The sequence below is a fragment of the Vidua macroura genome, chromosome 7, assembly GCF_024509145.1.
Source record: "Vidua macroura isolate BioBank_ID:100142 chromosome 7, ASM2450914v1, whole genome shotgun sequence".
Taxonomy (NCBI): domain Eukaryota; kingdom Metazoa; phylum Chordata; class Aves; order Passeriformes; family Viduidae; genus Vidua; species Vidua macroura.
Window position 1 is genome coordinate 24,998,505 of NC_071577.1, and position 27,936 is coordinate 25,026,440.

The window sequence follows — 27,936 nt, forward strand, 5'->3', positions numbered from 1 at the left end:
TCTCCCTTTGCTCTGTGCAGCCCACCCGGGCCTGGCCTGCGATGGCAGCAGAAGGCTGGGAGGAGCCTGCCGACTGCTCCGGCGGTACTGGGAGCTCCCAAGAGCGTAGTCGCAGCCACGGGAGGAGCAGGGGCTATATTTATCCCCGTAAGGGCAGTGCCCCGTCCTGCCTGACCTCTGTGGCAGGAGGCCCCGCAGGGGCTCCTGGGGCTATCGTGGCACCGCACGGCCGGGCTGGCGGCGGCGATAAGCGAGAGCGGGGCGTCTCACATCGGAGGCGGAGACCCTCCGCGGCCACCGGCCTGGGAGTGTGGCCCAGGGCACCGACCCCTCCCCATCCCCGGCGCCGCAAGGGAGGTCCGTGCCGCCCGGGGCTGGGCACCGGGGCTCGGGGAAGGGACACACGCAGGGGTTGCGGTGCCGGTGCCGGTGCCAGGAAGGAGGCGGGCGGGCAGGAGCCGGCGGTGCCGGCGCGGGGCGGGGAGCGGGGCGGGGCGGAACGGCGCTGGGGCCCGGCTGGCAGCGGCAGGCGACGGCGCGGGGCACGGGGCCCGGACCGGGCCAAGGCCGGCGGCCCAGGACAGGTGAGCGGGCGCGGCGGGGCCGACAGGGCGGCCGGGCCGACAGGGCGGCGACGGGGCCGCGGCCGCCTGTCCCGGGCCTGAGCGGCGCCGGCACCGTCCGGGCATTCACCCGGCGCGGTCTCCGCCTCGCCCTCCGCGAGTTTTTTCTTGATGTGTCCCTGTCTTTGCCCTTGCCTCTCCGCTGCACGGCCCCGCGGTTCCCCGAGCATCCTCCACATCCACACCCGCTCCCCCACCTGTGCCCCTGCCGCTGCATCACCGCCGTTGCTCCCTCCCACTTGAGACCGTTCCCAGCTTCACTCTGCCTTCCTGTCCCTGCGGTTCCCGCTGTTCTCGTGTCCGAGGGCATCCTCAGGGGCCCGAGTGGCTCTGGTGGGCCCAGTCTAATGTTGTGCCCTCATCCAGGGCACACAGCAGGTGTGGTGCTCATGGCCATCCTCATGCAAAGCTGGCCCTGCTTGCATGCACTGCTTTGTGTGTGCTGCATGCAGCGTGTCATGTGTCCATGTTGGGCAGTACTTACCCCTGCCCTGTGAGGGCCTTTGCTGCTTGGCCATGCCACCCCACTGTGAGTCTCTCTGTGCAGCTGGTACCACAGCTCATCCTGAAACCCTGCCACAGGCTCTCTTCTCTCCACAGCTGGTGACCTGCCAGGATGGCCGTGCTGGGGGGCTACTGTGAGGGCAACAACTCCATCACCCAGGCCTGGGTCCAGCAGGGCTTCCAGCCCTGCTTCTTCTTCACGTTGGTGCCATCGGTACTGCTGAGCGTCTGCCTTTTGCTGGGTGCCCTGCAGTATGCCTGCTACGCCCGCTTCAGCCGTGCCATGGAGCCCAAGTACATTCCCCGCTCTCGCCTCTACCGTGGCCAGGTCCTGCTGTCCCTGTTCCTGGCCCTGCAGCCCTTTGGTGGGCTGCTGTGGCAAGGAGTGGGACTGAGACAGCTCTACGGGTATATGTTGCTGTATGCCTGCCTCTGGGCCCTCAGCTGGGGCTGTGCCATTGCCCTCCTGCAGCTGGAGCATACCCGGGTGCTGGCCCATGACCGAACACGGGGCCATGGCACTGTCCTCCTCCTCTTTTGGGCACTGGCCTTTGCTGCTGAGAACCTGACCCTGGTGTGCTGGAGGAGCCCTCTGTGGTGGTGGGCACTGGAGGACACCAACCAGAAGGTGAGCTAGGGAAAGGGAATGAGGCACTTTTGGAGGTGGGAGGGACTGCAGAATTATGGTGTGGGGATGGAGTATGCATGGCATGTCACCTGCCATGCCCAGGGTGTATACAGTTCTGGGTTGCACCCACAAACCTGCCAGACATTTCAGTCCCAAGCCCAGTTATCACACATCTCTCCATGTTCCCACATCTCTCCATGCCCCACCCAGGTCTGCTTCTACCTGGCCCAGACCCAGGTGCAGAAGTAGGGGTGTTTCCCTGCTTCCCACAGCCCTTTGCCTCCGTGTACCCCTCAGGGTAAGTGCACCTTGAGGTGCAGGGGGCACGGAGCCAGATGATATGGGGAGGAAGGACGAAGTCTGGGTGCTGCCTGTCTGAGGTGCTGTGCTCAACCAGGGACTACCACTGAGCTGCATGGGGTGTCCCCTGGCACACTGCACCCCATCCCCATGCTCTGCTCATTGTCTCTCTCAGATCACACCCATCCCATGCTCAGGGTTGTGCTGAGGGCCAGCTGAGATGCTGAACTTTAACTCTCCATTCAGGTGCAGTTTGGCTTCTGGCTGCTGCGTTACACCTGCACATTCATGCTCTTCATCCTGGGCATGAAGGCCCCGGGGCTACCCCATAAGCCCTACATGCTGCTAATCAATGAGGAGGAGCGGGATGTGGAGAACAGCCAGGTGAGTCCTGGGACTGAAGCAGTTTTAGGATATGGCCAGGAAGGAGCTGGGGATAAAATGGAAATAGAGCTGCCCTGGGATCAGCATCTTCGTGAGATGTGGGAGGACACGGTTTAGGACTGCCCAATCTCCCTGCTTGATATCACTAGGATGCAGCCCTGTTTGGAGGATGGAGTGAGCACTCTGGAGTGGAGCTGGTTTTCTTGGGGTGTTGCCCAGGACCACTGCCAGCTGGATTGGGGTGCCAGGGCAATGACTCCTTGGTCTGCTCTCCCCCAGCCACTCCTGACTGATGCCAGCAGGACCACCTCCACCTGGAAGGATTTCCAGAGGAAGCTGCGGCTGCTGGTGCCATACATGTGGCCGAGGGGCAACCACCTGCTGCAGGGGCTTGTGCTGTTCTGCATGGCACTCATGGGGCTGGAGCGGGCCATCAATGTCTTCGTCCCCATCTACTACAAGAACATTGGTGAGGCACCTGGAGCTTGGTGTGTGAGGCTCGCCACAGCCTCATCAAGTTCTGGGGGGTGTTAAGGTGACCTGGAGGGTTGCAGGTGTTTGGCAGGAGCAGAATCCAGGGGGTCAGGGTCCAGCACTGGGTGCTGGGGCTGGTTCCCACAGGCACCCTGGGATGCTCCCTGTCCCTCCATCCTGACCCGTGGCACACTTCCCACAGTGAATGAGCTGACAGTTGGTGCTCCCTGGCACACCCTGGCCTGGACTGTCTGCAGCTATGTGGGGCTGAAGTTCCTGCAAGGTGGAGGTGCTGGTAAGGACCATTGGGAAGGATGGAGCACTGATGAGAGATTATATTGGGCACATCATACCAGTGCTGGGGTGGCCAGGGAAGCCCACATGCCCCATCACTGCTGCTCTCTTGGAATCAGCAACCTGGGCTGGTCCCAGGTTAGGGGGAGTGAGTGGGCTTCATCCCAAATCCCCCTTTCCCAGCTGGACTTTTGGAAGTCTTCTGCATGCCCCAGTGGAGCTGATCTCGGTTGACCTTTCCACGTTGCCCTGCAGGCTCCACTGGCTTTGTAAGCAACCTGCGCACCTTCCTGTGGGTGTGGGTGCAACAGTTCACCAACAGGCAGGTGCAGGTGCAGCTCTTTGCCCACCTGCACGGGCTGTCCCTGCGTTGGCACCTGGGGCGTCGCACTGGTGAGGTCCTGCGTAGCGTGGACCGGGGCACCAGCAGCATCAACAGCCTGCTCAGGTCAGAGTGTGCCTGTGGTGGGTGGGGGGGGGGTTGGCTGGGCAGCCCCACCGAGCTGGGCTGATGCCCCATCTCTCCTCCCACACCCCAGCTACATCATCTTCAGCATTGTCCCCACAATTGCGGATATTGTCATCAGCATAGTTTACTTCACCTCGGTCTTCAGCGCTTGGTTTGGCCTCATCATCTTCGTGTGTATGAGCCTGTACCTGAGTGAGTGGGGGGACTCACGGTGCAGGGCTGCCAGGCTGTGGGGTGGCAGGAGCCTTGCAATGCAGCTTCCTCCTGTCCACAGCTCTGACCATCTTCATCACTGAGTGGAGAACCAAGTACCGTCGGGACATGAACACGCGGGACAATGAGGCCAAGTCGCGGGCCGTGGACTCACTCCTCAATTTTGAGACGGTACTGTAAGAGTTGCGGGGGGGTCACTGAGTAATGCTTGGGTGCTGATACCAGCTCTGCTCCTGTAGGTGAAGTACTACAATGCAGAGAGCTATGAGGTGAACCGCTTTAATGATGCCATTGTCAAGTACCAGGTACGGGGTGCTCAGCACCTTTAGGGGCACCAAGGGGGAAGAAGCCAAACCTCACAGGCACCTTTGGGGATGATGGAGATCACCATGGGTCTTGTTTGGAGGCAGCAGCATCCCCCAGGACTTTCTCTTCCAGGTCTCAGAGTGGAAGGTCAGTGCCTCGCTGGGCCTCCTCAACCAGACCCAGAACCTGGTCATTGGCCTGGGGCTGCTGGCAGGGTCCCTGCTCTGTGCCTACTTTGTCACTGAAAACAAGCTGCAGGTAAGGCTGGTACCAGCCTCTGCAGACCCCTGCTCAGGTGGGGCCCTGGGGCTGGTGATTACAGACCCCTATACCCTGTCCCTTCCAGGTGGGGGATTTTGTCCTCTTTGGCACCTACATAATCCAGCTCTACACGCCACTCAACTGGTTCGGGACTTACTATAGGTAATTCTGGGAGGTGTGGAAGTGCCTGGTGTCCCCCTCTCCGTGGGTGACTGGGTCGGTATGTGTTCCCCCAAACCCTTTTCTCTGGTCTTTGCCCTCTTCAGGATGATCCAGAATTCCTTTGTGGACATGGAAAATATGTTTGAACTCTTTCACGAGGAGCAGGAGGTGGGTGCCACCTTTCCTGGACCTTGCTCACTGACTGGGCCTACCCTGGGGATTGGCTGGCTCTGAGCCTGAGCCTCTACTTCGACAGGTGAAGGATGTGGTGAACGCTAGTGACCTGCGCTTGGAGGCTGGGCAGATTGAGTTTGAGAACGTGCACTTCAGCTACATGGATGGGTATGGGGTACTGGGCACAGGGTGGGACCTGCTATAGGGATGTGGGGCCATGGAGTGGCCCTGAGCCCCTCTCCATGTCCCTCTTCCAGGAAGGAAATCCTGCAGGATGTCTCTTTCTCTGTGATGCCTGGACAGACCCTGGCTCTGGTGAGAGCGGGACTGTGAGTTCACTATGGGAGGGAAGGATGGGGGTAGAGAGGCTGGAAAATGTGAAGGTGGGAAGAACAGCCCCCAGCAGGACCAGCCATTTCCTGTCCAGCCCCTGGCCTCCAGCAGCTGGGAATTTGCCATCTCCAAGTCCCTTTTCCTTTTTGTGTAGGTGGGACCTTCAGGCTCTGGAAAGAGCACCATCATCCGTCTGCTCTTCCGCTTCTACGATGTACAGGGTGGCTGCATCCGCATTGATGGGCAGGACATCTCCCAGGTGAGGGGAGAGGGCCTCCAAGGACCGGGGAGGACACACCAGCTCATCTGGGCCTTGCAGCACTGCTCAGTGCAGGCACCAGCACCTCGCCAGGGCAGGGGTGAGCATGCAGCCCCCACAGCCCCTTTGCAGGCTGACGGCTGTGCCAGAAGTGGCGGAATGACTCTGGGACCCCAGAGGCTGAAATGCTGACTGGGGCTCCCTGGGAAGGACTAGGGCACTGTTAGGGCTCCCCACTGCAGAGTGGAGATGCAGCTGAGCCTTTGGTGCAGGGTGACCCTACAGCACATATCTTGCAAGGAATGGGGCTCATGGCTGAGGGTAGGATTGGGTTTTGGAGGGATCTTTGAATTTGGTGTGGGTCTGCCTGAGCCCTCTCCCCTGCCTCCCAGGTGAAGCAGGCTTCGCTGCGTGCTCACATTGGGGTGGTGCCCCAGGACACGGTGCTCTTCAACGACACCATCGCCAACAATATCCGCTATGGACGGATCCTGGCCACTGACCAGGAGGTACAGGAGGCAGCCCGGGCTGCTGACATCCACGACCGTATCCTTTCTTTTCCTGATGGTGAGACCCCTGCAGTTCCTGCCATCCCATGGTCCCTAAGACCTTCTGGTTGCCCCCACAGGTATCCTTGGGTGACATCTCCTATGGAGACACCTGCATGACTTCGTGTCTTGCTTTGCCTTTCCCTGCCTTCTTTCCAGGGCTAGATCAGCCCCTGGACAGGGATAAGCTGAGGCTCCACCACGTGGCTGTGTGGTTGCAGCAGGACCTCCCAGGGCAGCAGGTCCCCATCTCCATTTCAGAGAGCACCAGCATATCATGTTTCTGCTCTTGTGGCTGCAGGATACAACACCCAGGTGGGAGAGCGGGGTTTGAAGCTGAGCGGGGGTGAGAAGCAGCGTGTTGCCATCGCACGCACCATCCTGAAGGGTCCCCACATCATCCTGCTGGATGAGGTAACAGCAGTGGCCCCAGCCCAGCCTTACCCAGCTCTGCAGCAGCCCCATGCCTAGCAGCTGCCCACACGACCTCTATCCCTTCCTCATGTTGTGTCTCACCTTGCAGGCCACATCTGCACTTGACACAGAGACTGAGAGGAACATCCAGGCTTCTCTGGCCAAGGTCTGCGCCCACCACACCACCATTGTTGTTGCACACAGGTAGGGACAAGGGGAAAGGGCTGATCCAGGAGGTGCTGGCCAGACCCCACACACAAGAGGGGCACACAGACCTGCCCCCTGCTAAGGAGGTGAGAGCCCCTGGGGTTGCATCTCCTGGCACTGTGCAAACCCTCAGGAACCCTCTCCCACCCAACTCAGCGTAACACCTGCTTTTCCCTGCAGGCTCTCCACTGTGGTAGGAGCAGACCAGATCCTGGTGCTTAAGGATGGGCACATTGTGGAGCGAGGGAGGTGAGCACAAGGGGAGAGCTGGGGGAGGGAATCTCCTCCTTGGCTCTGGGACCAGATCAGGACCCTGCATCCCTCTGCTCTCCTCACAGGCATGAGGAGCTGCTGCAAAAGGGTGGTGTGTACGCCGGCATGTGGCTGCAGCAGCAGACTGGGGACGAGGGCGAGAGCAAGGAGCACCACACTGAGAAGCCCCAGAGCAGCAAGAAAGCATCATGAACACGACCAGGAGTTTGGCTGTGACGCTGACTTGGGTCCAGGCCCCCACATTGCCTAGGAGTGTTTTGCTGGCTGCAGGCAAAGGCCTTGTCTGCCCTAGAGCTGCAGGGGCTTGGTTGGACACTCCACTACATTTGTACATGTTTGTTTTGCTGTTGTGTAATTTCTTAAACCAGGTCCTTCCCAGGTCCATGCCTGTGTGCTCTGGGCAGGGTACGTGCCTCTTGGTAGAGGCAGGCAGGATTAGTGCCTGTGCCCTTGGGTCAACTGGCAGCTCTGCCACAAGGTTGAGCTCCTTGGGCTTAGGTGGGCAAGGGGTTGAGCAGGCTGTCAGCACCTGCTCCATGCCCACTGGCGATGAGCTTGGCAGGGGTCTGCATCCCAACAGCAGTGGAAGAGCAGGGCAGCTGGTGTGCCCTCACCCCTATGTGCCCCCCCACTTCAACCACCTTCCACAGAGATGTGCCACTCTGGGCTGGACACCAAGTGACTGCTGCCTCAGGTACCTCTGTACCTTGTGCTATGCTTTTATTTTCTCCCAAGCAGCACTTTGACAAGTCTCCACAATCTCTGGACCCAGCCTGAACCCCCCTCCCTCAGCTGCTCAAAGCAGGACAGCCCAGTCCTGCAGAACCAGGCACAGCCCTGCAGGCAGGAACAGTTACAGCAGCAGGTGGGAAAGCAGCACAGCTCTGCATGGCTGCAGACCCCCTGCAAGAGGCCAGCAGGATAAATCCCCTCTGCCCAAACAGGCTATAGGCTCAGGGCTTTGTCTGTAAGGAGGGGTTCTGTGCTATTGCTATCCAGGAGGGGATCCCCAGCAACACAACTGGAAGAAGGGAGGCATTCCTACCCCAGCAGCATTTAAACAGGGCCCTGTTTTAAGTTTAGGGCAGCAGGAAGACAGCTGCAACCACCCCATATGAGCGACGCTGCCATTCAAGTCACTGCCAAGGTTACTTATTATATTAAACCAGAAAGGAAATGCAGCTCTATTCAGTCTCAGAGAGGTCTTGTGCCCCAGCCGAGCAGGGTAAGGCCCAACGTGCTCTTGTACATGCAAACAGCAGGGAGGCGGCTGCTTTCACACGGCTGGGAGGCTGTACATTCATCCGTGCCACGCCCAGGCAAGAGACCATTCCAGCCACATTTGCTCTTTGCTGAGGGGCCGGCACAGCCCTTCCCAGAGCATGGAATCCAGCCCCCAACGACAGAAGGCAGCTACATCCCAGCTGTATGTCTGAGCATGCGAGATGTCCCCACACAGCTCTGCCCTCGCCCCACAGTCCTGGCAGTGTTGGGACATGGCTGTGGCAACTGCAGGGAAGTGCAGACTTGGGCTGCTGCTTACTTTGGTGTGTACCAGCCCCGTCCTGTACAGTCTTCACCTCCCCAGGAGCATCAGCAATTTGCTGCACTAATTTTATATAGGTACTAGGGCTGAAGTGTGAGTGTATATTTGGTTGCTTACAGCTCCCAGGGAGATGAGCTGTCCTTGGCAAGAGGCTCTTGGTACCAGTGTCCAGGCCAGAACCCCACGGCATCCATGTGGGAGGCCAGAGCCGCTCCTTGGGTCACAAGCAGGTTCCTGTGCCCGCTGGCACACCCCACCTCACCTGCCTACGACATGCTGCAGTTTGATGGCTTTGAACTGTGCGCCTGGAACAGAAAGAAGCACTCAGTGAGCAAGGGCAAGCAGACTTCTTCCTCTCTCCTACAAGAGGGCACATCCAGTGCTCAAGTTCCCAGAGATGTCTGCTCAGCAGTGATGCTGCCACTGCCCCAGGCTGAGTTGCCCTCCTGGTGAGGAAACCCAGGCTAGACAGAGCCCAGAGTAAGCAGAACCCAGGGAGGCCTCCTCCCTCAAACAGCTAGGCCAGGATCAACCTCACAACAGCGCAGAGCCAGCCTCACTCACCTGCCGCTGCGACTGCTGGTACTCGGCTTCACTCGCTGACAGTGCCTGGGCCAGTGCCAGATCCTCCTCCTCCTGTGTGCTGCTGGGACAGTGGTGCATTGTGTGCCTCAGCCTCCCTCAGGCTCATAGGCTGAGTGCTCAGAGCCCTTCTGGGTTTCAGCATCTCACTGCAACCCCTCAGCGTATCTTAAGGCAGGGAGCAACTGAGGATAACTTTGAACAGGCAAGGGGCTGGGGAGGGAGCAGAGGATCCAGCTAGGGCTGGCAGCCAGAAATCTGGACCAAGGAGAGCCATGTTAAGTCCAATCAGTAAGATGGTGCTTTTAGCAGCACTGGGCACTGTGCCTGGGGACATGAGTTCCTGGGTGTCCTCCATGAACACCCCTAATCCACCTATCACGCTCCAGCCAAACCCACTAGCTGATAAGTGGTCAGACAATGGTTTGCCCTACTCTGTGTGTCAATCACTGTCCCCTACCATCACCCCTAGGGCTGAGGGCTTGCTTGCTGAACAGAGTTCCCTATTGGCTCTGGACTCTTCCTTTTTTTCCCTGTTAGCCAGAGAGGCATCATATGGAAACACGTGCTGAGAGGAATGTTATCCCAGAGCCACATGATACTTCCCCAGGCACCTTTCACACACAGGATGGGTGCACAACACAACACACCACACCACGTGTTTTGGGGCTGTACCTGGGCTGCTGTGCTGAGCTGCGTGCCGACTCTGCCAGGGACATCTCCAGAGCTCGCTGCAGTGCCTCTTCCTCGCTCTGAAACAAAACACCTTGTCACCAGCTTGGCCAGGGTGGGGGGCATGAGGCAGCCCTGAAGCACATGTAGTAGGTAGTCTTTCCTGGCCAAAGGTGGGCAAATCTTCTCTCCAGGAGACCAGACAAGCCAAGGTGAAAAACTGGAGCTCTGACAGACCAGCGGTGCTCTCCCCCTGCCCAAGGGGACACATCCCTGCTTACTAATGCAGGAGTATGCCAGGAATACCAGTGGAAAGCAACTTCCAGTCTCCTCCAGCCTTTGCTTGTACTACAGAAAGACAACACCCAAGGAAAATGGCTGGTGCACTTTGTCCCTTTGAGGAAAGCTAAGCACCAAGCACAGCTGAGAGCTGTCATTCGCAGGTACCAGAGCAAGCTCTGATTTCCCACACAGCATTCAAGATCACTGTCTGCCAGGGAAGACACAGCTGGGAGCACAGTCACCTACAGAGTGTGGGCTAGAAAGCATGTGCTGCAGTCACTTCCTAGAGGGCACAGAAACCACCCCAAATGGCCAGGCCAAGCCACTTACCAGCCCATTCTGCAGCATGACAGCTGGAGGGGAGGTGCTGTGAGTCTGCGACACAGCTGCTCTGCCTCCCCTGCAAGCAGAAGAAAAGCTGCATTATTGTCAAGGCAGGGAGCCCTAGTATGACTATTAGTCCTGATGAGGTACAAGAAAGGAGCTGTTACTCTGGCATTCCACAAAGAGCCAAAATGAGCCTGGTCATGCCCACCTCAGAATTACAAGTCAGGCCATCACCTTACCTGGCACAGGCCAGGGAAGAGGAGCTGTCTGCTGGCCGCGCAGCTCCGCTGCTTGATGCAGTCACTATTCTGGAGGAAGATGCCTGGGCTCTGGTAACTGCAGCATGCCTAGGACAGACAGGGCACCTGTGAGAAACTGTTTACCATTGTGAGCAATTCCTAGGCATTGAACACCTTGGGATATCAAGCTGGATAAGTGAGACACCTCCCTGGCTCCTCTTCCTCCCATGTTGTGGCTGTTATTCCCAAGAGTTTCAATTGCTATTTCTCTCCCTAAAACCCTGTACCAGGACAGGCAGAAACCATTGGCTACAGAATAAGGGGCTGGGGAAAAAGCAAGAGCAAAGCAGTCAGCAGGCAGTACTGACAGCTTTTGCTGCAGGAGAGGCTGTGTATACTGGTGTGCTTGGTGCTGCAGGAGGACACCCTGGCACACAGGGCAGGGAGGGTGAGAATGCAGCCGTCCCAGACAATGGGTCAGGATGAGCTGGGCTTCTTCCCTATCCCCAGTTTGGCAAACACAGCCCCACCCCTCCCAGCCAGTCTGTTCTCAGGCCCTCACCCTGCTTTGGAAAGGGGATGCCCTGCCCCACTGCAATCATGGTCCAGGGGGTGCCGGTGCTTGAGGCAGTAGTTCTTGTGGCACTGGTCACAGATCACCTTCATCATCTCCTTCTGCTTGCAGCCAGGCTTCAAACACTTGTTGGTGAAGATCTGAAAGATGACACAGCAGTGGTGAAAAGAAGCACATGCTGTGGGGCTGTCCCTTCTCTCCATGCCAGGCCCTGGGCAGAGACCACCCTTCCCCACCAGTGTTATCTTCTGCAAGGCACTGAAATTTGTCTCTGAATACTTTCTTAGATGTCTCTGAATAATTTCTTTAGATAGTTCATTAGGAATTCACTGGTACCTCAGTCTCCATAGACAAGAGTCTCCAAAACCACAGAATGCATAGCAGGAGAAAGAGTGCTTTGCCCAGGGACTCCTGCCTTCCATGCCAGTGCAGTGGGGATAGCCCAGGGTATTCCAGCTACTACCGGGCTGGATTCCTGCAAGGCCAGCTCCCTGCAGCAATTTAATCTCCTAGCAAGATGGGGTAGCTAATTGCCAATTGCATTTTCCTAATAGCAGCATGCAGTTTACCATCCGTATGTCCCAGCTGGCTGCCCAGCCCTACTCCATAACCACCTTGCTCCCCCAACAGCCTCCACAGAGCCCTGCAGATGCTCACACCTCCAGCTCACCAACCCTCCCTGGATCAGCCTGTGCCAGAGATAGCACCAGGCAGGGCTGAATCTGTTTTGTTTTCATCCTTTGCCAGGCTCTATCAGAGACCTGGCAGAGCTCACCTGGCACAGCCACACAGTACATACCTTGCGCTTACGTTGTGCAGGGTCAGACTTGCAGTCACGGTCAATGTGCTCACCCACCACAACATCAGGCATTTCCCCCCGCCTCACAGGGACTGGGGTGTTGCAGAGGGGACACACTGGGACCTGCACATCCTGCAGAGACAACAAAAGGGAGCTGGGAGCAGGTAGCCAGGCAACCTTGAGTGTTGCACAGTCATCTTTCTCCCTTTCAGGACCTGCCTACCATGGCTTCCACAGTTTCAACTGCAGTTTGAGAGCCTGCTCATGACCCTCCAACCAGCTTGCACAGCAGGTGCAGAGGCACAGACATACACTCTGGGAAAGGAAGATGGTGTGGTTGGAAGATGCCCAAACCACTTCACCCAGTAGGAAAGGAAGGGCTGGCTGTTTGTGGCACTGAGATGTAGATCCTGGCTTTCAGGTACATCTTCAGACTCAGTACACATCCCAAGGGGGACTGCTCAAGTGACCAAAGTCACCACAGATTATGATGACTGGTGGCTAGAAAAGCTTAGCAGCTCCATGCAGGAGGGTGGATGAGATCTGCTCCCTGCACTTACCTTCTTGTAGGCGGAGGTGCAGTCATGCTGGGCATAAGCGATGTGGTCGGTGCAGAAGATCTGCTCGCAGGCATCGCACTTCAGGGGAAGGAAGTCTAGGACCAGGATACGGCATGGGCAGAGAGCATGGAGATCAGCATTGCCCACCCGCAACCCGGGGGCCTCCCCGACTTCCCGAAGGCAAAACAGTGACCTGCGGCAAAGCCAGGGCCGCACCTCTCATCCCCCAGCACGAAAACAAAAGGGCTGCAGGTCCATAGCCACGTCTTCAGAAATACCCAGCACTCCTCCTCAAAACGTGCGGTCCCCGAGATCAGGAGTAGCATCCTGAATCACACCAAGCTCCCCGCGGGCTGCCGGCCTCAAACCGGTGGGAAGTGATGCTGACACAGTCGCTACGGGCTTCGCCCATCGGGATAACCGGGGTATGGACGGGTCCCAGCGGCCCCGCCGCGTGCAGTCTCCCCAGCCTGCAGCACCGAGGCCCGACAGGGGGGTACCTGTCCGGGCCCTGCCCCGCTATTCCCGGGCAAGAGCCACTGCGCACCAGGGTAGAGCCGCGTACCTGGACAGAGCCACCGACGGAAACCCGGTCTAGCGGCACGGACAGCCAGCCCCGCCCTAGCGGGGTGCCCGCGGGGAGCCGGAAGGATCGGGACCCCTTCGGAATGGGCAGCACGGGCGACACGTCCCGCCCTTCAAGCCCCGCCAGCGAGCGGGAGCCCGGCGCCGCCCCCCCGCAGGCCGGGCTGCCCGCTCCGTGCCGTCCAGGCCCAAGACCGCGGCCGTCTCGCCGACGTGCGAGCCGTGCCCACCCCCCGGGTTCCCCCGGCGCTCACCCAGGCGCTGGCAGGCGGGCCAGGAGCAGTGCGCGCCCAGGTCCGGGAACTCCATGGCGGCACTGCCGCCACCGGCGGCCCCGCCACGCCCGCTTCCGGCGGGGCGTCACAAGGCGGGACCAGGCACAGACCCGCCCCAGCGGCCTCGCCCCGCCCCGCGGCGCCGGACGGCCCCCTCTCCCCTCCGTATGCCCTTCCTCCGGGAGCAGCGCTGGGACCCGTGGGAAGACCAGCTCCAGAGACCTGCCCGGCGCCGGGGGAAGGCTCAGGGCAAGGCGGAGTCCATGAGGGCCATCGCCAGAACCATCCTGCCCTGCCAGGCCAGCAAGAGGTGTCTGCCGCCATGGGACAGCTTGAACTTGTCCCTCCATCCTTCCTCCTCTGCCCCAAGGGACACAAACCACAGATCCTGCCGTGTAAGAAAGCTCCTGGCTCTATTCCAGTCACCTCGGAGTCTCCAGGTGCCATGCTAGGATGCCCAGCAGAGCCCGGATGGGGTGCTAGAAGGGTCAGTGGTGTGGAAGGCAAGAGATGCCACAGCAGCAAAAAACTGGAATACTGAACAGGGCCAGGAGTGAATTTCATTGATTGCAAAAAAAATCAACTCCACAGCCACCCAGTAACAGAACTCAAATGAGAGAGGGGAAAAAAAGCAGGTATCGCCCAACACCCTATTCCAGCAGTGACACAAAAGACAGTAACAGTCTGCAGAAGAAGTTTCTTTGCACAACACCCGTCTTCCCTTGCCCCCTTACTGCTACCCTCTGCTTCAAAGACCCCTTTCCCTTTGCTTGCCCCTGAGAGCCACATTTGACTGTGCACCCCGTCCCTCCCCCCAGACAAAACCAATGAAAGTTAAAATTATTTACACTTTTAGCCATTTAAAAACCCAATAAAATAAGATTGCATATGTCCTACTGGGGATGTGGGTATTAGCAGCAGCTACAGCTAGCTCAGTACTCAGCGTGCAAAACAAAAGACAAACAGAAGACAGACCGAAATACTGCACCATTACTAGGAAGCGTTTGCTGGGGTTGGTGTTTCAATTGTGACATAAGGCTTCTAGGAGCCGGCTCCTCCCCAGCTGCAGGGCCTCCTGCTCAGCCAGTGAAGGGCAGGCTCTAGAAGGATGGAAAGGATTCATTATTCCAGACACAGCACATTAACACTGATGCGTTTCCATCCCAGTCAACACAAACATCTAAAAACCCACTGCACGTTCACTGTGTGAGTTTTTCCTTCTTTCCAGTGATGATGGAGGAAAAGGGGGAGCACAGGTAAGACCTAAGACATAGATGTTGCTGTCATCACTGCCTCCTCCTCATCTCCTTGCTTTGGCAGCTCAGCAAGCATGGGAGAGGAGGGAGACTGAGCAGCCTCTTGTGCCTCCTGCTCCTCTCTGAACCCCAGCTCTACATCCATTTGCTCCAACTCCCCCTGATCCAGTAGCTCAAAGTCATCTGCTTCCTCCTCATCCTCTGGTGAAGCTTCTGTCTCTGTCTCCACCACTTCGCTCTCTGACAGGTGTGCTTGGAAGCTCAGTTTCTCTTCAGGCTCCATGGGGAGGAACTCGGAGAGGGGTGGACCCTCACTGGCCTCTGAGGACCGCAGGAGGGCAGAAAGGGTATTCTGCACCGCTGTGGTGATGGCAGTGGTGACGATCTCCTCGCTCAGCGTGTTAATGCAGATGCCCAGGCCTGGGGCAGGGACAGTCTTTGGCTCTGTGTTGCCTCCTGCCGCTTGCCCACTCCCATTGAAGTGCGTATTTACAAAATGGAGAGGAGACGCGAGGCGAAGGATGGAGAGGTCAGAGTCCGCGGCCTCTTTGTCTGCTGAGTCCAGCTCACAGGCAGCGTGGGCAAGCTCAGGACCCAGGGGCACACCAAACGTGTCTTCATCACTCTGTGGTCCCAGGTCTCTGGAATGATATTCTTCCACGGATGGAAACTCTGCCAGGTCCTTGGAAAATGACTCCTCCGGCTCACTGTGCAGGCTCTGCTGATCCAGGTCTGAAAGGCACCAGCATTAAGGTACATGTTCCTTCACCTTGACCTCCCACCCACCTTCCCCAGCTGATGCACCACAGCTGACTTTAAGGTACCTTCCCCATCCTTGGAGTACAGCAGGAAGAGGCCTGCAGTTATTCCCTTCTGCCAGTGGCATGATTCATGTGTAATGTTTCTTTTGTGATCCTGTTCTATGTGCTCTGTGCTCAGAGAGGACTTCCTGCTCCAGCTCACGCTCTCTGCATTTAGTGCCTCCTATTAAAACTCCCAAGGTCAGGAAAATTGTGCTTACATCACCTGCCTGCTCCTTCCCAGACACCCAAGTGGCCACTGAGTGGTTACCTCCATGTTCTTTACCACTAACCAATCCTTCTCTGAGCTAGTAAGTCCGACCTGTTTCCCCCAGCATCATCTATGGGCGTGTGACTATCCTATTCAGTTATTTCTGTGGGACTTTGTGGGTGGCCTTGCTCCCTCGCTAGAGTCACAAGATGGCATTGCTTTGTGGGGCAATAATTAGAGGCCACTCAGGACCAGCTTATGATCAGCCATGAAGTCAGGGCATGCTGCACTGCTTTTCCTTCCTCCTTTCAATGCTCTTCCCATGCAAATATCTGGGTTCTCTCCCTGTCCTCCCATTTGTATGACTCATTGTTATGGGCCTAAATGGCAGCAAGGTGTTCCATCATGTACCTTCAGAAACATCCGTCAGCTGTGGGGTGGTAGCCCTTGAAACGGAAAAGCCCCCACTCTCCAGGATAGAAGCCTCCTCATCAGAGAGCTCAGAATCTGTGATTGACAGTGCCAGGGCAGTTTTCTTCACATCCACCTGCATGGGATGAAGGCAGAGAGACAAATTCCGGTGTGTCTAAGTACCCATGCTGCCTATGGGCACCGCCAGACTTTCCAGGCAGAAGTCCTTGCTGGAGGGACAGTATGCTGGCAAAGTGCTCCCTGCACTGGAGGGAAGGGTAGTCTCAGCTCACTGGCTTTCCTGCAATAAATCACTGCCCAAAGGTTTGCCTGCTCTCAGTGAAGAACACAAAAGAGGCAGCACAAGATGGGATGAGACTGTAGGAGTCTCAGAAGGCTTAGATCCTTCTTCTGCTGGGCTCACCAAGGAGAACACCTGTTCCCTTTTGCATTCACACAGAGCACAACAAAGCCTTCTACAAGTAGCAGCGGTTCAAGTATCCACATTCCTTTGGAAACAAGCTTCCCACCTCACAGCCCAGCTACATGCCCAGAGCTGCTGCTTGGTTTGTTTCTGTGGTGCGAATATAGAAAGGTCACACACAATCTGTCTGAAAACAGAGAACTGTGTAAGAGACACTAGAGCTGCTCAACTCCCTTTTCCGGTTTTGAGGAGCCCCCGCACATTACAGCAGGGAAGTTCATTTCTTCAGGAGACGCTCACATTCTCTGAGCATGAAGCATAACCAACAAAGTAATTCTGAGGTCAGCAGGAGGCTGGGGCATGGCTGGCTCTGCCCTGCTATGGCGTCACCAGCTCTGTGGCACCTAATTCTCAGTACCCAGATTGGAGACAATGGCCTTCATCAAACACATCACCTCTTCCCCTTAGAATTCTGCAAAGAAGTTATTTATTGCTCTGCTGTGTGTTATCATGGTTGCTGTACTCAGACCACCCCTTGGCTCTCAAGCTGCTATAGACCAGAGAGGAGGGACTGGCTCCTGCTAAGCTCTTACCACTGGAGAGAAGCCTGACAGCTCTGCTTCACTCTCACTCTCTGTCTCTGCTGTTGGCTCATCACCTGCTGCAGGCTCGCTCTTCCCTTGTCGTTCTGTGAGAAAGAGAAGAAAGGCTTTACATGACAATGAAGGAATTTTCTGCCTTTATACACCATTATCCAGTACCTCCTCCATGAAATTGCACAGGGTTCCTAGAAACAAGCATAATCTGTTGCTCCCATGTGCTGTTCTCAGGATCACCTGGGAGCACATAGTTGCTCTCTATATAACCCTTAAGTTTCCACCTCTCTTCCCCTGCTCCCCTGCAACCTGTCACTACACAGTGTTGGCAGACATGGTCTCCTATTGTCCTTTTGCTATGGCTCCACCCTAGGAATACAGCACCAAAAAAAGCCAGAGAGAAGGTGGTTCCTTACTCTTCTTCTCATGCTTGTGGTGCAGCGTTTCTGCCTTCATACTGTAGTCCAGTTTCATCAGGACAGGCTCCAAACGTGTGTACATCCTCTGGATCAGCTCATGGTAGACCACCAGAGGCCACAGCAGAATGCTGAGCACTGTGGACATGGAATGCAGAGAGTGTGAGAGACAGATCAAGCACAACCTGACTCTTCCTGTAGTGCCACTGAGAAAGTCTTCAAGGGAAACACATTTCAATGGCACGTTCGTTCCCATCTGACTGCCTAAAAATCCACATCCATGGCTCTTCTTACTCATTGCAAAGCTGCTTGATTAACCAGGTTTTACTGCCAGATCTTAGATAGAATATAAATTTATGTTAAGATGAAGCATAAGCCCTTCTCTTCAGCCACTGCACCCCAGACTGAACATGCAACAGAAGCCCTGAAATGAGCTTAAATGAGAATTAAAACTAAGTTTTACCAGAACTTTTATATGGGTAGCTGCATAGAGCTCATGTGTAGATGCACTTGCAGCAGAGCACCAGAACACAGTTATTAGGGTCTCATGATGCAGTGAAAAAGGTCTGTTTACCCAACATAAAGCTTTGTTAACAACACTTTCGATATGGATTTGTCCACTTTAGGAACTGTGAGACTGTAACTTCCTGCTTCCCTGGAGCCTCGGTCAGCACAGCCTCAGCAGTGGGGAACAGAGGGCACCGATGTTTTAGTCACGGCTCCCTCTCCTGCCTTTGCAGTAGTACTGCATGCATGTGCTTACAGAGACTTCCTGGAACACATTCCCTGAAAATTGATTCATCATCTAGCACAGATCCCCTTGAGAATACTACAAATCTGCTTTTACCAGCCTATCAACAGCACAGTTAGGTCATGTCTCAGCTTAAGTCAGACAAGAGCGCTGCTTATACTCACAAATGATGTAGGAGATCATTATGCCTGGAACATAGTGTCCAACTACAGCCAGAATCAGGCAGCCTGCACAGACACTCATGCAGAACTGAAGGAAGAGAGAGGAACAAACAGAAGTGACAAGAGGCAGAGATACATCTATGCAACCCATGCCAGAAACCCATTCAGTGCAACATGAGGGATGGCCCTAACCAAGTCAGTCAGTCAGCTCTGCACCAAGTACATTCAGGTGCTGACAGTCAGAACTCAGACAGCTCCGTTGGGTTAAGCTGTAAGCATTAGAGGTTCAAGCACTGGATGACCAAGGTAACCCAACGCCCCAATAAAACAAATCACAACTTTATCAGACAGTTCTTTATGAAGTAAATTACATTCCTTGAGGATATGATGGGATACTGTAAATTGCCACTTGTACATCTCTCTGTAGAGCTTAGTACTTCAGGAGAAAACTGTACTGTCCCAACAGAGACAGGAACCTGTTACAGAGTACCAGATGCTGTGCCACTGCTGTGCCATAAGCCAGCTGGCAGAAGCATTAGTAGATGTTCCCATCAGATCAGGACCTTTCTCCTCTGGAAAAAGTGAAGTATAATGGTGCAGCCCTGATGGCTTGTCTTACATTCTCCTGGGGGCAGGCGGGGGGAAGTGAGAATAGACCATCTGCAAACCAGGGCATGGGTTCAGATATGGACTATATCCTGCAATTAAGAGTTTAATTCATAATGGAGAGGGTCTGCAAAAGCTAAGGTTCCTCTATGGGCTTTGCTCCCAATGAGTTCATTCTTTATGGGTATCTTCAGACCTGGTCTTCTACTCCCCGTGGCTGGGACAGAAAAGGAGCAATAAGCAGTGTTAGAAACCCACTCCTTTTGGCATACTGAATGTCAGGAAGCCTGACACAATCCTAGTGGTTGGTCTGTCCTACTTTTTGTGATGCTAAGGCAGTTCCTGTCTACAAATCCTTTCCAAACAGCATACATCACAGCCATTAGAACATGTTTAATGACAAATTTCCATGCATTCAGAAACAGCGCTGCGTTTGGACTTTGCTAGCAACAATCCTGGCTAGTGAAATAGGACCAGCTTAAGAATGGAACTCATGAAAGGGCCAGAGACTGTAAGCTTCTCTTTTTTTTCTCCCCAGTCCCAATCTAAGAGCTTCCTTTGCACACTAAGAAATGAAATCAAGTACAGCAAGCCATTCACAGGAGAGGTTAAGTTCAGCTCCAGTTTACAAATACTGGAAGTCAATTACTCATTATTTAAACTTCCCATGACATAGAATCTGCAAGGAATTAACAGCAAATATTGGACAGGGATAGCAATTGTAAAAATACTAAATTTACATTCTTTCATTTCTTAAGGCACTAGTAATGGATATAAAAGCCCCTGCACAGGAGAGTAGGTATCTCCAGCTTACCTTGGCAGGATTTTGCCTCTTGTACTGTAGCAGTTCCTGCAGGTAGAGCCTGAAGGTGACCCAGCTCTCTGCCAGACAGTGGCACAACTCAGGGACACTGAGCAGGTGAGGTTGTGCCCCTGAAGTCACTCCCTCACTAGAGACAGACAAGAGCAAGAAGACAATCTTTGAACATGGTCTATTTTCCTGGGGGACAGGAACAGCTGCACCAGGAAACAGAGTTCCCTACCAAGGCTTGACAATACTGACTGCATTTTCAACTGAACTACTGAAGATGCTTGATTTGGAGACAGTTTTCCCCTTCAATCAGGAATAAAGTCAAGAGACACCTGAGCAAAGCAGCAGCAGATACCATGCCACAGAATCCCCATGCCACACGCCCAAGATGCAAAGCAGTTTACTCAAAGCCACACAGACAGAAGCACTGGAGGTGGAACTAGTTATATGGCCTCCTCTGGCACCAAGTCCAAGGTAGGCAGAATGAGGTGCTCAGATCTACAACCACAGCCAAGGATGCAAGCCACACCACCAGACAGAGCATGTTCAGCCTGTGGAAATCAGTCTCAGTGATCTTCTCTCTGGAGGACTCTTAAAATAGCTCAGGACAGATCCAGGGAATAAACCTAAGAACTCCTAACATCAGAAGTACTTGAGTTTTATTACTACTGAAAGAACACTAGCTTTCCCCAGAGTCTCAAACTGTGGCTCCTGAGCTGATAAGCAGCTACCAGGGCAGAAGTCACTAGCAATGCTTCACAGCAGGAGCCATGCAGTTTATTTACAACAGAAAAAAAGAACAGGTGAGATCACCATACTAAATTAAGGCTTCCCCACTCTCCCCACACCAAGGAACACATCTGTGAGCTTACCTCTCTCCTCCTGGCTCCTCTGATGGCTGTGCTGTAGAGAGAACACAGCAGATTAGTCAGCCAAGTAAAAAATACAACCCGACATTTTTACCAGCTGAACAGAGCAGAGCTGCAGATGTATCATCCTTAGCTCTGGATGCACCCTGGGGACCTTCTTTGTGCTCTCATGCAAGCAGGAATTGCTGGCTTGGAGCCTGAGCTGCAAAGGCTTTAGCAAAGCGTGCCTGAAGACTTGGAGCAGCAGAGCACTGGTCTCTGGGCACCCCAGCACACCTTGCAACCCAACACACACACAGCAGGGCACTCATATCTGATGTGTATCGTGGTGCTTACATGGGGCTGTCTGCTTCAGGAATCATGCAGCTTTTCCTGGTGTCCCACATGTCTGGGCATTGCCATTCCCACAGTGGGTGCCAGCACTTGTCACTCAAAGGGGGCTGCCAGCACAGTTTTGGAGCTGGGCAAAGCTTCAGCTTCCATTTCGGAGCTAAACATGGCAACCAGGAGGTCTGAACTGCATTTCCCACTGACCAGCCCAGTCCTTGGCAGAATGCTATGTACAAATACCAGAGATGTCCCTGTTGTCTTCGTTCTCTCCCATGGAATTAAGTAACAAATAGCAGTCTTGTGCATAATTTTCTAATTTTAGGGCTCTTTTATGTCCCCTGACAGCCTTTTGTGCCAGGCACAGATAGAACTATACTCCTAAGGTCCATCACTCTGGATAAGGACAAGGGAAAGGCTCTCCCATTCCTCTCTGCACTGAAACCAGTGATGACCAAACAGGGACTTAGTTCACGTAGTACTGAAAAGAGGAGTGTTGTTTCAATAGCAGAGGTCATGTATGATTATGCTCTGCTTTTAGATACACTGAGAAAAAAAAAATTCTATAACAATTGAAATTCATCAGCCTGGTTGCTTACAAATTTGGGTATCTGTGATATCAAGCTGCCTGGTGTCTCAGGCTGTACAGGGCTCAACCAAAGCTCTTCTATCAACACAGTCTTTGTAAGTCTCCTGTGTTTAACAATGCCCTATTCATGCTGTGATAGCTCATTGAGGTCTACCCTCCTGTACCAGTTCACCTACTGTCCTAGAGCTGGCAGGGACTGATATATCTTTGATGCTGTCTGACCAGCAGCAAACTTGGTACATGAGGTTATTATCCTAACCCTGTCCCCCACATTGCATGTCACACTGCATGTCACCATGTCAACAGAACTACAATAAAGGAGGAGAGTTTAACCACAAAGATTAGGCTTATAGTTAGAAATGGGCTAAAGAAATGCAACGTGTGCAAAAAGGGGTTTGAATCCTCCCTGGAGTCACCAGCCAGGCACAAAGCCCAGGAGTGGCAGTGACTCCCTCACTGAAATGCACCAAATATGTGAACAACCATCACTGCAATCACCCAGTGAGACTTCACACTCCACCCAGCTCAAGCCACAGAAGGGACCAACTGCTTGTAGCAGCCCTGCCACTGTTCTCCCAAGACACAGGGTGTTGGGCCAAGTCTGCCAGACTCCTCCTCCCGCTGCAGGCACTGCACCAGCCGGCTCGTGCAGTGGAGCAGGAGGCCAACCACCCAGGGAGGAGGCGATTCTTTGAGAGCGTGACCCAGATTTCCAGTAATCAGGCCTGACAAGAGGAGTCAACTGCTCTCAGACTGGGCTGCCCACTCACTCCTCTGCCCACGAGCATTTGGCATGGTGGCCGGGGCAGCTCACAGAGGGAGCTTGAGCTGCAGTGTGAATATTATGAATGCAGCTCCACCCCCACAGGGCAGCTGCTTCCCTCCTGCAACCGCCATTGCTGTGTTTTGTTATTGTGCTCAGGAATCTAAAGCTGCTTAACCGCAGCACACAGAAATCCAGCTCTATCTCTAAGCCTCATCCATTACCTGCGCTAAATCACCAAATACATTACATCTGGCACTGGCCAGTCTGTGAGGGCTGGCTACACCCTCAGCTGTGTAGTTGCACAGTGTATCAAATGAGGAGCTGGGATGCTCGCCACCTCTGCTGGACAGAGGCGCCAGCAACACAGTAAGTGGGATGGCACAGGAACCCCACTCCTCTCGACTGGCTGCAGTCATCCAAGCCATCCAAAATACGCCAGCAGAGGGAGTGAAACAATTCTCCTCAGTTGATCCTGAAGGTTTCAGAGACACTTTGGGGAGCAGAACATTTCAGCAGGCTGCAGGGTCTTCACATGATTTCAACTATCTGGCAAAACACAAGCTGTCTTTAAGATCAACAGTATGTTGCTTCCTGTAGTAGAGCAGTCTGCCTGCTGCCCATCTCAAAGCACTGGAGTCTTAGACCAACTGTAAGAACAGCCCAATCCCAAAAAACCTAGAGCATTTCCAACAGGAAATGGTCCCTTAGTTAAGGCTTATTAACTCCATCCTGTGCTGAAATACTGTCAAGCACCAGTATAACTAAGTTGGCAAGCAGGACACCCAGAGCTGGCCTCAGATTGTCAATAACTGGCTGAAATCTGTCAGCATTTCACACTGGACTGTGGATTAATACAAATCACTTGACATACATCAGACTCTTCTGAGAGCCTGGTGATCAGACAGCCATGCAGGAGTTTAGGTTATATGTTGGTACTGACAAATTACTGCTGATGGATTCCTTGGCTCTTATAGGTCCTCAACGCTTCTCCAAGAGACATTCTTCATCGGTGTGCAAACTTCAGCTAGAAAGCAGGGGCCCTTTTGAAGGAGTACTAACATTCAATTGCAACACAACTTTTGCTAGAGGTCTTCCACACTGCACTCTCCTGCACTGACCAAAACACAGCTGCCAAATAGCGATGCTACCACCAAAACATGCCTACTTGATACCCATTTCAGGTGAAACTGGAGATGCTTCCTAAGTCCTTAAATAGTATCTAAGTAGAACTCCATGTAGATATTGAGAAAATACCCTGCATGGGTATTGAAAATATGCAGTCCCTTCTGAAAGGGCCTAAAAAAGTTGCACATCTTAATGCTGTTAGTGTGACCCTGATCACAGTGTGTGATTAACTGCAAAATATATGCTGAGGTTTTAGCATTCCTTCAGAAGTCATCTTATAAGTAGTCATCTGAGACATACACAAATGTCACAAGCTGAGGTTTGTGTATGTACGTGCTGATTCTTGAAGGTATGGTACTGACCCATCTCCCAAAACTCCAGAAAAGACTAACAGGAAGCACTAAGGAGGCAAGCCACAAAGGTGCAGCTCTGCTTCAGCAGGAAGTGGGAGCCAAACAAGAACCCCTAAGTGTTCAGGAGTACCAATTCAATGGGAGGCCCCTCATGAATGCAGAGCACCACTCTTCCTCATGGAAGGAAAGGAAACATGGTCCAGTGGATCATGTCAAAATCAGGGCTGTGACCTAAACAGGCACATCAGAAAGGTGTCCCTGTTCTCTGCAGCAGAAAAGCAGGAAGGCATGAAATATGTGAAGAAAACTGAGGAGAGGTGCAGTGGGATGTGCACCGACTTCTAGCAGAGCTGATAGCATAGGATGAGCCTAATCCCTGGTGTTGCTGTTTTGTTTGCTTTTCTTTTTATTCTTCATGGCTCTGCATCATATAAATTGATTTCAGTATGAATTTCCTATTTCTTCTATGACAACACAACTTTTACAGGCCAAGTACTTGCTGGAATGATTCCACCCCCACCTGCCTCAATGACACCATTCTGTACTGGACACAGGCTTTTGCATTTCTGGACACAGTTCAAGCGAAGTGGTTTGGGTTGGCTTTAAACTATTCCCTTAAAAAACCAATGTGAATAAGCAGGAAATTAAATTGGCCAGTCCAGTTTAACTGCCTGGTTACCTGAACCACACAAAGCAAACAGTTTCAAGACTACAGCTGTAACATACCTAATCTTATCAGGATTTCTGTGAAAGCACCCTTTAAGTCAGTACCCTTTTAGGTCAAATAAAGGGCACCTTACAAACACACATATAGAGGGGCTTTCATTTGGGAACTCTCCCTAGAGTAGAGAGGCAGGGATGGAGGGCCCTGAGCTGCCTTTGAACAGTAGTAGTAGATGCAGTAGGCAGGTCTGGGTTCCGTCATTTAATAAACTCCAAAGAAGGAGGCACTCAAAGCAGACAGCAGCCAATCCATGTCTACCATCTTTATGAGGCCATTCCTCTTGCTGCTTTTGTGTCTAATGTTGGCACAGACCCTTCAATAAAAGGGAAAGATAAGACAGGTGATCAGACTCACTGATTAGCTGGAGATCAGATGCTGTTCAGTACAGGTACAATACACTAACTGTTGCTGCTGTCAGACTTCATCATCCACTCTGCTATCTGCCACAAGAAGTGGTTCTCATTTGCTCTGCTTCTTTCATGGTGTAAGCCCACACTGAACTTAACTAAAACCAAAACACTTCCCTCCCCTCCTTTCCTTCCCTCAGCTCAGCTGGCCGTAAGTGCTCAGACTTGAAATGATCTTTTTGCCACATTTTCAGGAGAGAAAGGATACAGCAGAAACACATCATCCCTGTCATTAGCTTCCCTGGCAAGCTAGCTGGGCCCCTTAGTCACTCTCAAAATTAGCCACTCCCAGAATTTCTCAGCACTGGGAGCAATTCTCCATGCCCAGAATATTAGGATACATCCTAATCCTCTGACACAAAAAGATAAGAGGCAGCACCAGTACCTGGGACTGCAGTTAAAGTAGGAGTGGGACTTACATGACTGCTGACAGAGCCCAGGAAGGGCTAAAGCCATAGCCCAGCAGCTGGTAACACTAGAACCATTGTCACTATCTACAGTGCTAATCATCACATACCTGGGAAATCAAACAGGAACCTGGGTTTCCACTTCTCCAACAAGAGGATGCCAAGAAGGGACATGCTGAGGAGAAAGAGGGGTCTCAGGGAGGTGGAGGAAAACAACCTAGAAATGAAACAAAAATTGTTAAACAGGCAAAAGGCAGCAAATTACTGCTCTTGGTGAGCAAATAGATACAGCTCAAAGCAGAAATACCCAACTGCTGTGGGCCACTGTAGCAAGCATTATACTCTGCAGACACCCACCCACACCACAGCACGTTCTCAAATGGTGCCTTTGCCCACCACCAGACAGCTCACTCCCTGCCATCTTCCAGTGCTCTCCTTCCCTGCTTCTGAGCTCCTCTCTAGGTTGCAAAACAAAGCTAATGCTCACTTGTACAAGTCCCTCCAAATCCTCAAGTTGGAGGCTCTAGATAACATAAAGACAAACTGCTGTAGCAGAAAAACTGTTTGCCACTCAGCCTGTTTGCTGAAAACCTACATCCCATTTGTCATGGCAAGGTCCAGCATTACATGCAGGTAATGCATCTTGCCATTCTAGATGCCCAGTCTCTTACCACAAACCTCTCCCTGTTTGACCAGTGCCTAGCTAGCACTTAAATGGTTTAGTTGCTCACTTGACTTTATCATAAAACCTTTAATGTCCCACATCCACACACTGGCTCAAGCCACTTGCCAGCTCACACAATACTACTCACACACAGCTGTGCAATGCCACTCAAAGAGTTTATCTCTCCACGCCAAAGAGATTCGACAGCAAAGGTGCCACGGTGCCACCTGTGCCAGCAGTGGCTGTCTGCATTCATCCTTTTCTCTAGTTCAGAGAAGCTGCTTTTAATTCACTCCAGAAAAAAATATCAGGGAAATGCATTCACCTTCATCTCTTTAATGAATATTCTTTTCCAGAAAGGAGGAGCAGTTTTGCTCCTCTTCAGTGAGTGTTTGCCAGTAACTAATGACAAATACACCGAACAATGACTGTAGTCAGGGAGAATCTCACAGTGCAGAGCAAGGAAGGATTCCCACCAAGTCACAGGTGGAGAACTGGAAGTGAAATGTGCCTCACTGAGCAGCACAGAACAAAACCTGCACTTTTCATGGGCTTACAGGACCTTTAATGACCTAAACAATGACGTTTGTACTCCTCCTCATTGAACAGCAATTCTGTAGCTTAACACATCATCTCCAGAAGAATTTCCTATTCTGTCTCATTTATGTATTGCAGTTAAAAGATCCTGGCTGAATTCCTCTGTGGGACCCTAAATTATTTTTCCTCCTCTATTTAAATCTCTCTCTGCTGTCCCATATTTTGGGCACTCTTTGTTCTTCCCTACCTTTTCAAAGAGTCTGTGGGCTGTCATTGTCCACTATCCCTGCCATCTCCCCTACCACCTGCACCTCTCCCCCTCCTTCTCACTTCATAGCTCTGCTCTGAGACTTTTCAGCTGGTAGAGTAGTCCAAGAGTTTATGTCTGGCTACCTCGGACACTTCTGATAATTGTACGGATGAGGGAACAGAACATAAGCTGCCTCATCAGAGAGACTTCAAAGGCTATTTAGTCACTTATTTTTCCCTCCTTTAACTCCAGAATCTGCCCCTTCCTATTCAATCTGCAACCAACATTTAACTCTATCCCTGGCCACTTCCGACCTTTCTCTGTAAAGGCCACTAGCTGAGAGCATTTTTATCAGTAAAACTGACTCACTGTTTATACAAACAAACAGGATGTTTTTCATTCCCATCGACAGCTGGGCTCTGCCACTCACACTCCCATCTCCTCATGCTGCTGCCCTGCCGAAGAGGCAGAGAAGGGAAAACAGGAAGGCGGAATGCTCTCGCGCCAAAGCTGAGTGAAAAATCAGCACCTCCCGGGAAAGATTACCGAGCAGAAGGGTTTAAATAAAACGCCCCAGGGCAGCTGCCGACGCAGGAGGCCGTGGAGCTCTCTGACCGCAGTTACCGAGTGAAACGAACTGATAAAAACACGGATGCAAAAATTAAGCAGAAACGTGCCCGGGCGAGGCTCCAGTTGGGCCCATCTGCATTTTATTATCGCGGGACAAGGCAATCCTCCTGGCACTTTCTCCCTTCAGGGAGGGGCCTGTTTATGCCTGTCAGAGGAAAACAGCGCGGCTACTCCCGGCTGTGCATATCCCACGGCGGTGCGGGCCGCGGGAACACACGCCGCCGGAACCCAGGGACATGGCCGCGGGCCCCGCAGCCGTCGCACGCTGCGGGCACGGGCACGGGCACGGGCACGAACACGAACCGGACGGGCGGCACCGACGGCTCCCGGTCCCCCTTCCCGTCCCAGCTCACCAGAGGGCCCCGCCGAGCGCGGCCGCGGTGACCAGGCTGTGCAGCGGCCTCTCCCACACCAGCAGCCGCTGCGCCGTCGCCAGCGCCGCCTCCCAGCCCCGCAGCCGCTGCCGCAGCGCCGCCGCCAGACGCGCCGCTGCTGCCGCCGCCGCCTCCTCCTCCTCCTCCTCGGCCGCCGCCGCCGCCGCCTCCTCGGCGCGGCCGCTCGCCATGGCTGCGGGGGGG

The 27,936-nt window shown here is 53.7% G+C and overlaps 3 protein-coding genes across 14 annotated transcripts; 1 reads left to right on the forward strand and 2 right to left on the reverse strand.

Moving 5' to 3' along the window:
* The first annotated feature begins 29 nt into the window (after positions 1 to 29).
* On the forward strand, positions 30 to 7,208 carry ABCB6 (ATP binding cassette subfamily B member 6 (Langereis blood group)). Of its 4 annotated transcripts, none has more exons than XM_053981770.1 (20): positions 30 to 357; positions 1,224 to 1,755; positions 2,302 to 2,439; positions 2,719 to 2,908; positions 3,116 to 3,208; positions 3,463 to 3,655; positions 3,747 to 3,868; positions 3,951 to 4,060; positions 4,129 to 4,194; positions 4,328 to 4,453; positions 4,542 to 4,618; positions 4,723 to 4,786; positions 4,875 to 4,960; positions 5,050 to 5,107; positions 5,280 to 5,384; positions 5,777 to 5,951; positions 6,234 to 6,346; positions 6,456 to 6,550; positions 6,734 to 6,802; positions 6,892 to 7,208. In XM_053981770.1, the coding sequence occupies exons 2-20, from the start codon at positions 1,240 to 1,242 to the stop codon at positions 7,016 to 7,018; spliced, it is 2,523 nt and encodes an 840-aa protein (XP_053837745.1). In that variant the 5' UTR covers positions 30 to 357; positions 1,224 to 1,239; the 3' UTR covers positions 7,019 to 7,208. The 4 variants fall into 4 exon arrangements, with proteins under 4 accessions (XP_053837745.1, XP_053837747.1, XP_053837748.1 ...); XM_053981771.1 differs by lacking the exon at positions 30 to 357 and adding an exon at positions 495 to 584; XM_053981772.1 differs by lacking the exon at positions 3,116 to 3,208.
* A 301-nt stretch (positions 7,209 to 7,509) lies between these two features.
* On the reverse strand, positions 7,510 to 13,339 carry ZFAND2B (zinc finger AN1-type containing 2B). 7 transcript variants are annotated; one of them, XM_053981785.1, is made up of 10 exons: positions 13,247 to 13,339; positions 12,408 to 12,502; positions 12,071 to 12,162; positions 11,848 to 12,001; positions 11,037 to 11,188; positions 10,475 to 10,582; positions 10,239 to 10,308; positions 9,630 to 9,706; positions 8,937 to 9,015; positions 7,510 to 8,677 (listed from the first exon to the last, which is right to left on the reverse strand). In XM_053981785.1, the coding sequence occupies exons 1-10, from the start codon at positions 13,299 to 13,301 to the stop codon at positions 8,639 to 8,641; spliced, it is 921 nt and encodes a 306-aa protein (XP_053837760.1). In that variant the 5' UTR covers positions 13,302 to 13,339; the 3' UTR covers positions 7,510 to 8,638. The 7 variants fall into 7 exon arrangements, with proteins under 7 accessions (XP_053837760.1, XP_053837759.1, XP_053837763.1 ...); XM_053981784.1 differs by having other exon boundaries at positions 8,937 to 9,018; XM_053981788.1 differs by lacking the exon at positions 13,247 to 13,339 and adding an exon at positions 12,624 to 12,950 and having other exon boundaries at positions 8,937 to 9,018.
* A 466-nt stretch (positions 13,340 to 13,805) lies between these two features.
* RETREG2 (reticulophagy regulator family member 2) lies at positions 13,806 to 27,620 on the reverse strand. 3 transcript variants are annotated; one of them, XM_053981858.1, is made up of 9 exons: positions 27,275 to 27,620; positions 25,388 to 25,494; positions 20,583 to 20,613; positions 19,714 to 19,849; positions 18,297 to 18,381; positions 17,382 to 17,519; positions 16,963 to 17,057; positions 15,946 to 16,081; positions 13,806 to 15,255 (listed from the first exon to the last, which is right to left on the reverse strand). In XM_053981858.1, the coding sequence occupies exons 2-9, from the start codon at positions 25,449 to 25,451 to the stop codon at positions 14,531 to 14,533; spliced, it is 1,410 nt and encodes a 469-aa protein (XP_053837833.1). In that variant the 5' UTR covers positions 25,452 to 25,494; positions 27,275 to 27,620; the 3' UTR covers positions 13,806 to 14,530. The 3 variants fall into 3 exon arrangements, with proteins under 3 accessions (XP_053837833.1, XP_053837830.1, XP_053837832.1); XM_053981855.1 differs by lacking the exon at positions 27,275 to 27,620 and adding an exon at positions 27,098 to 27,262; XM_053981857.1 differs by lacking the exon at positions 27,275 to 27,620 and adding an exon at positions 27,159 to 27,261.
* Between the last annotated feature and the right edge of the window lie 316 nt (positions 27,621 to 27,936).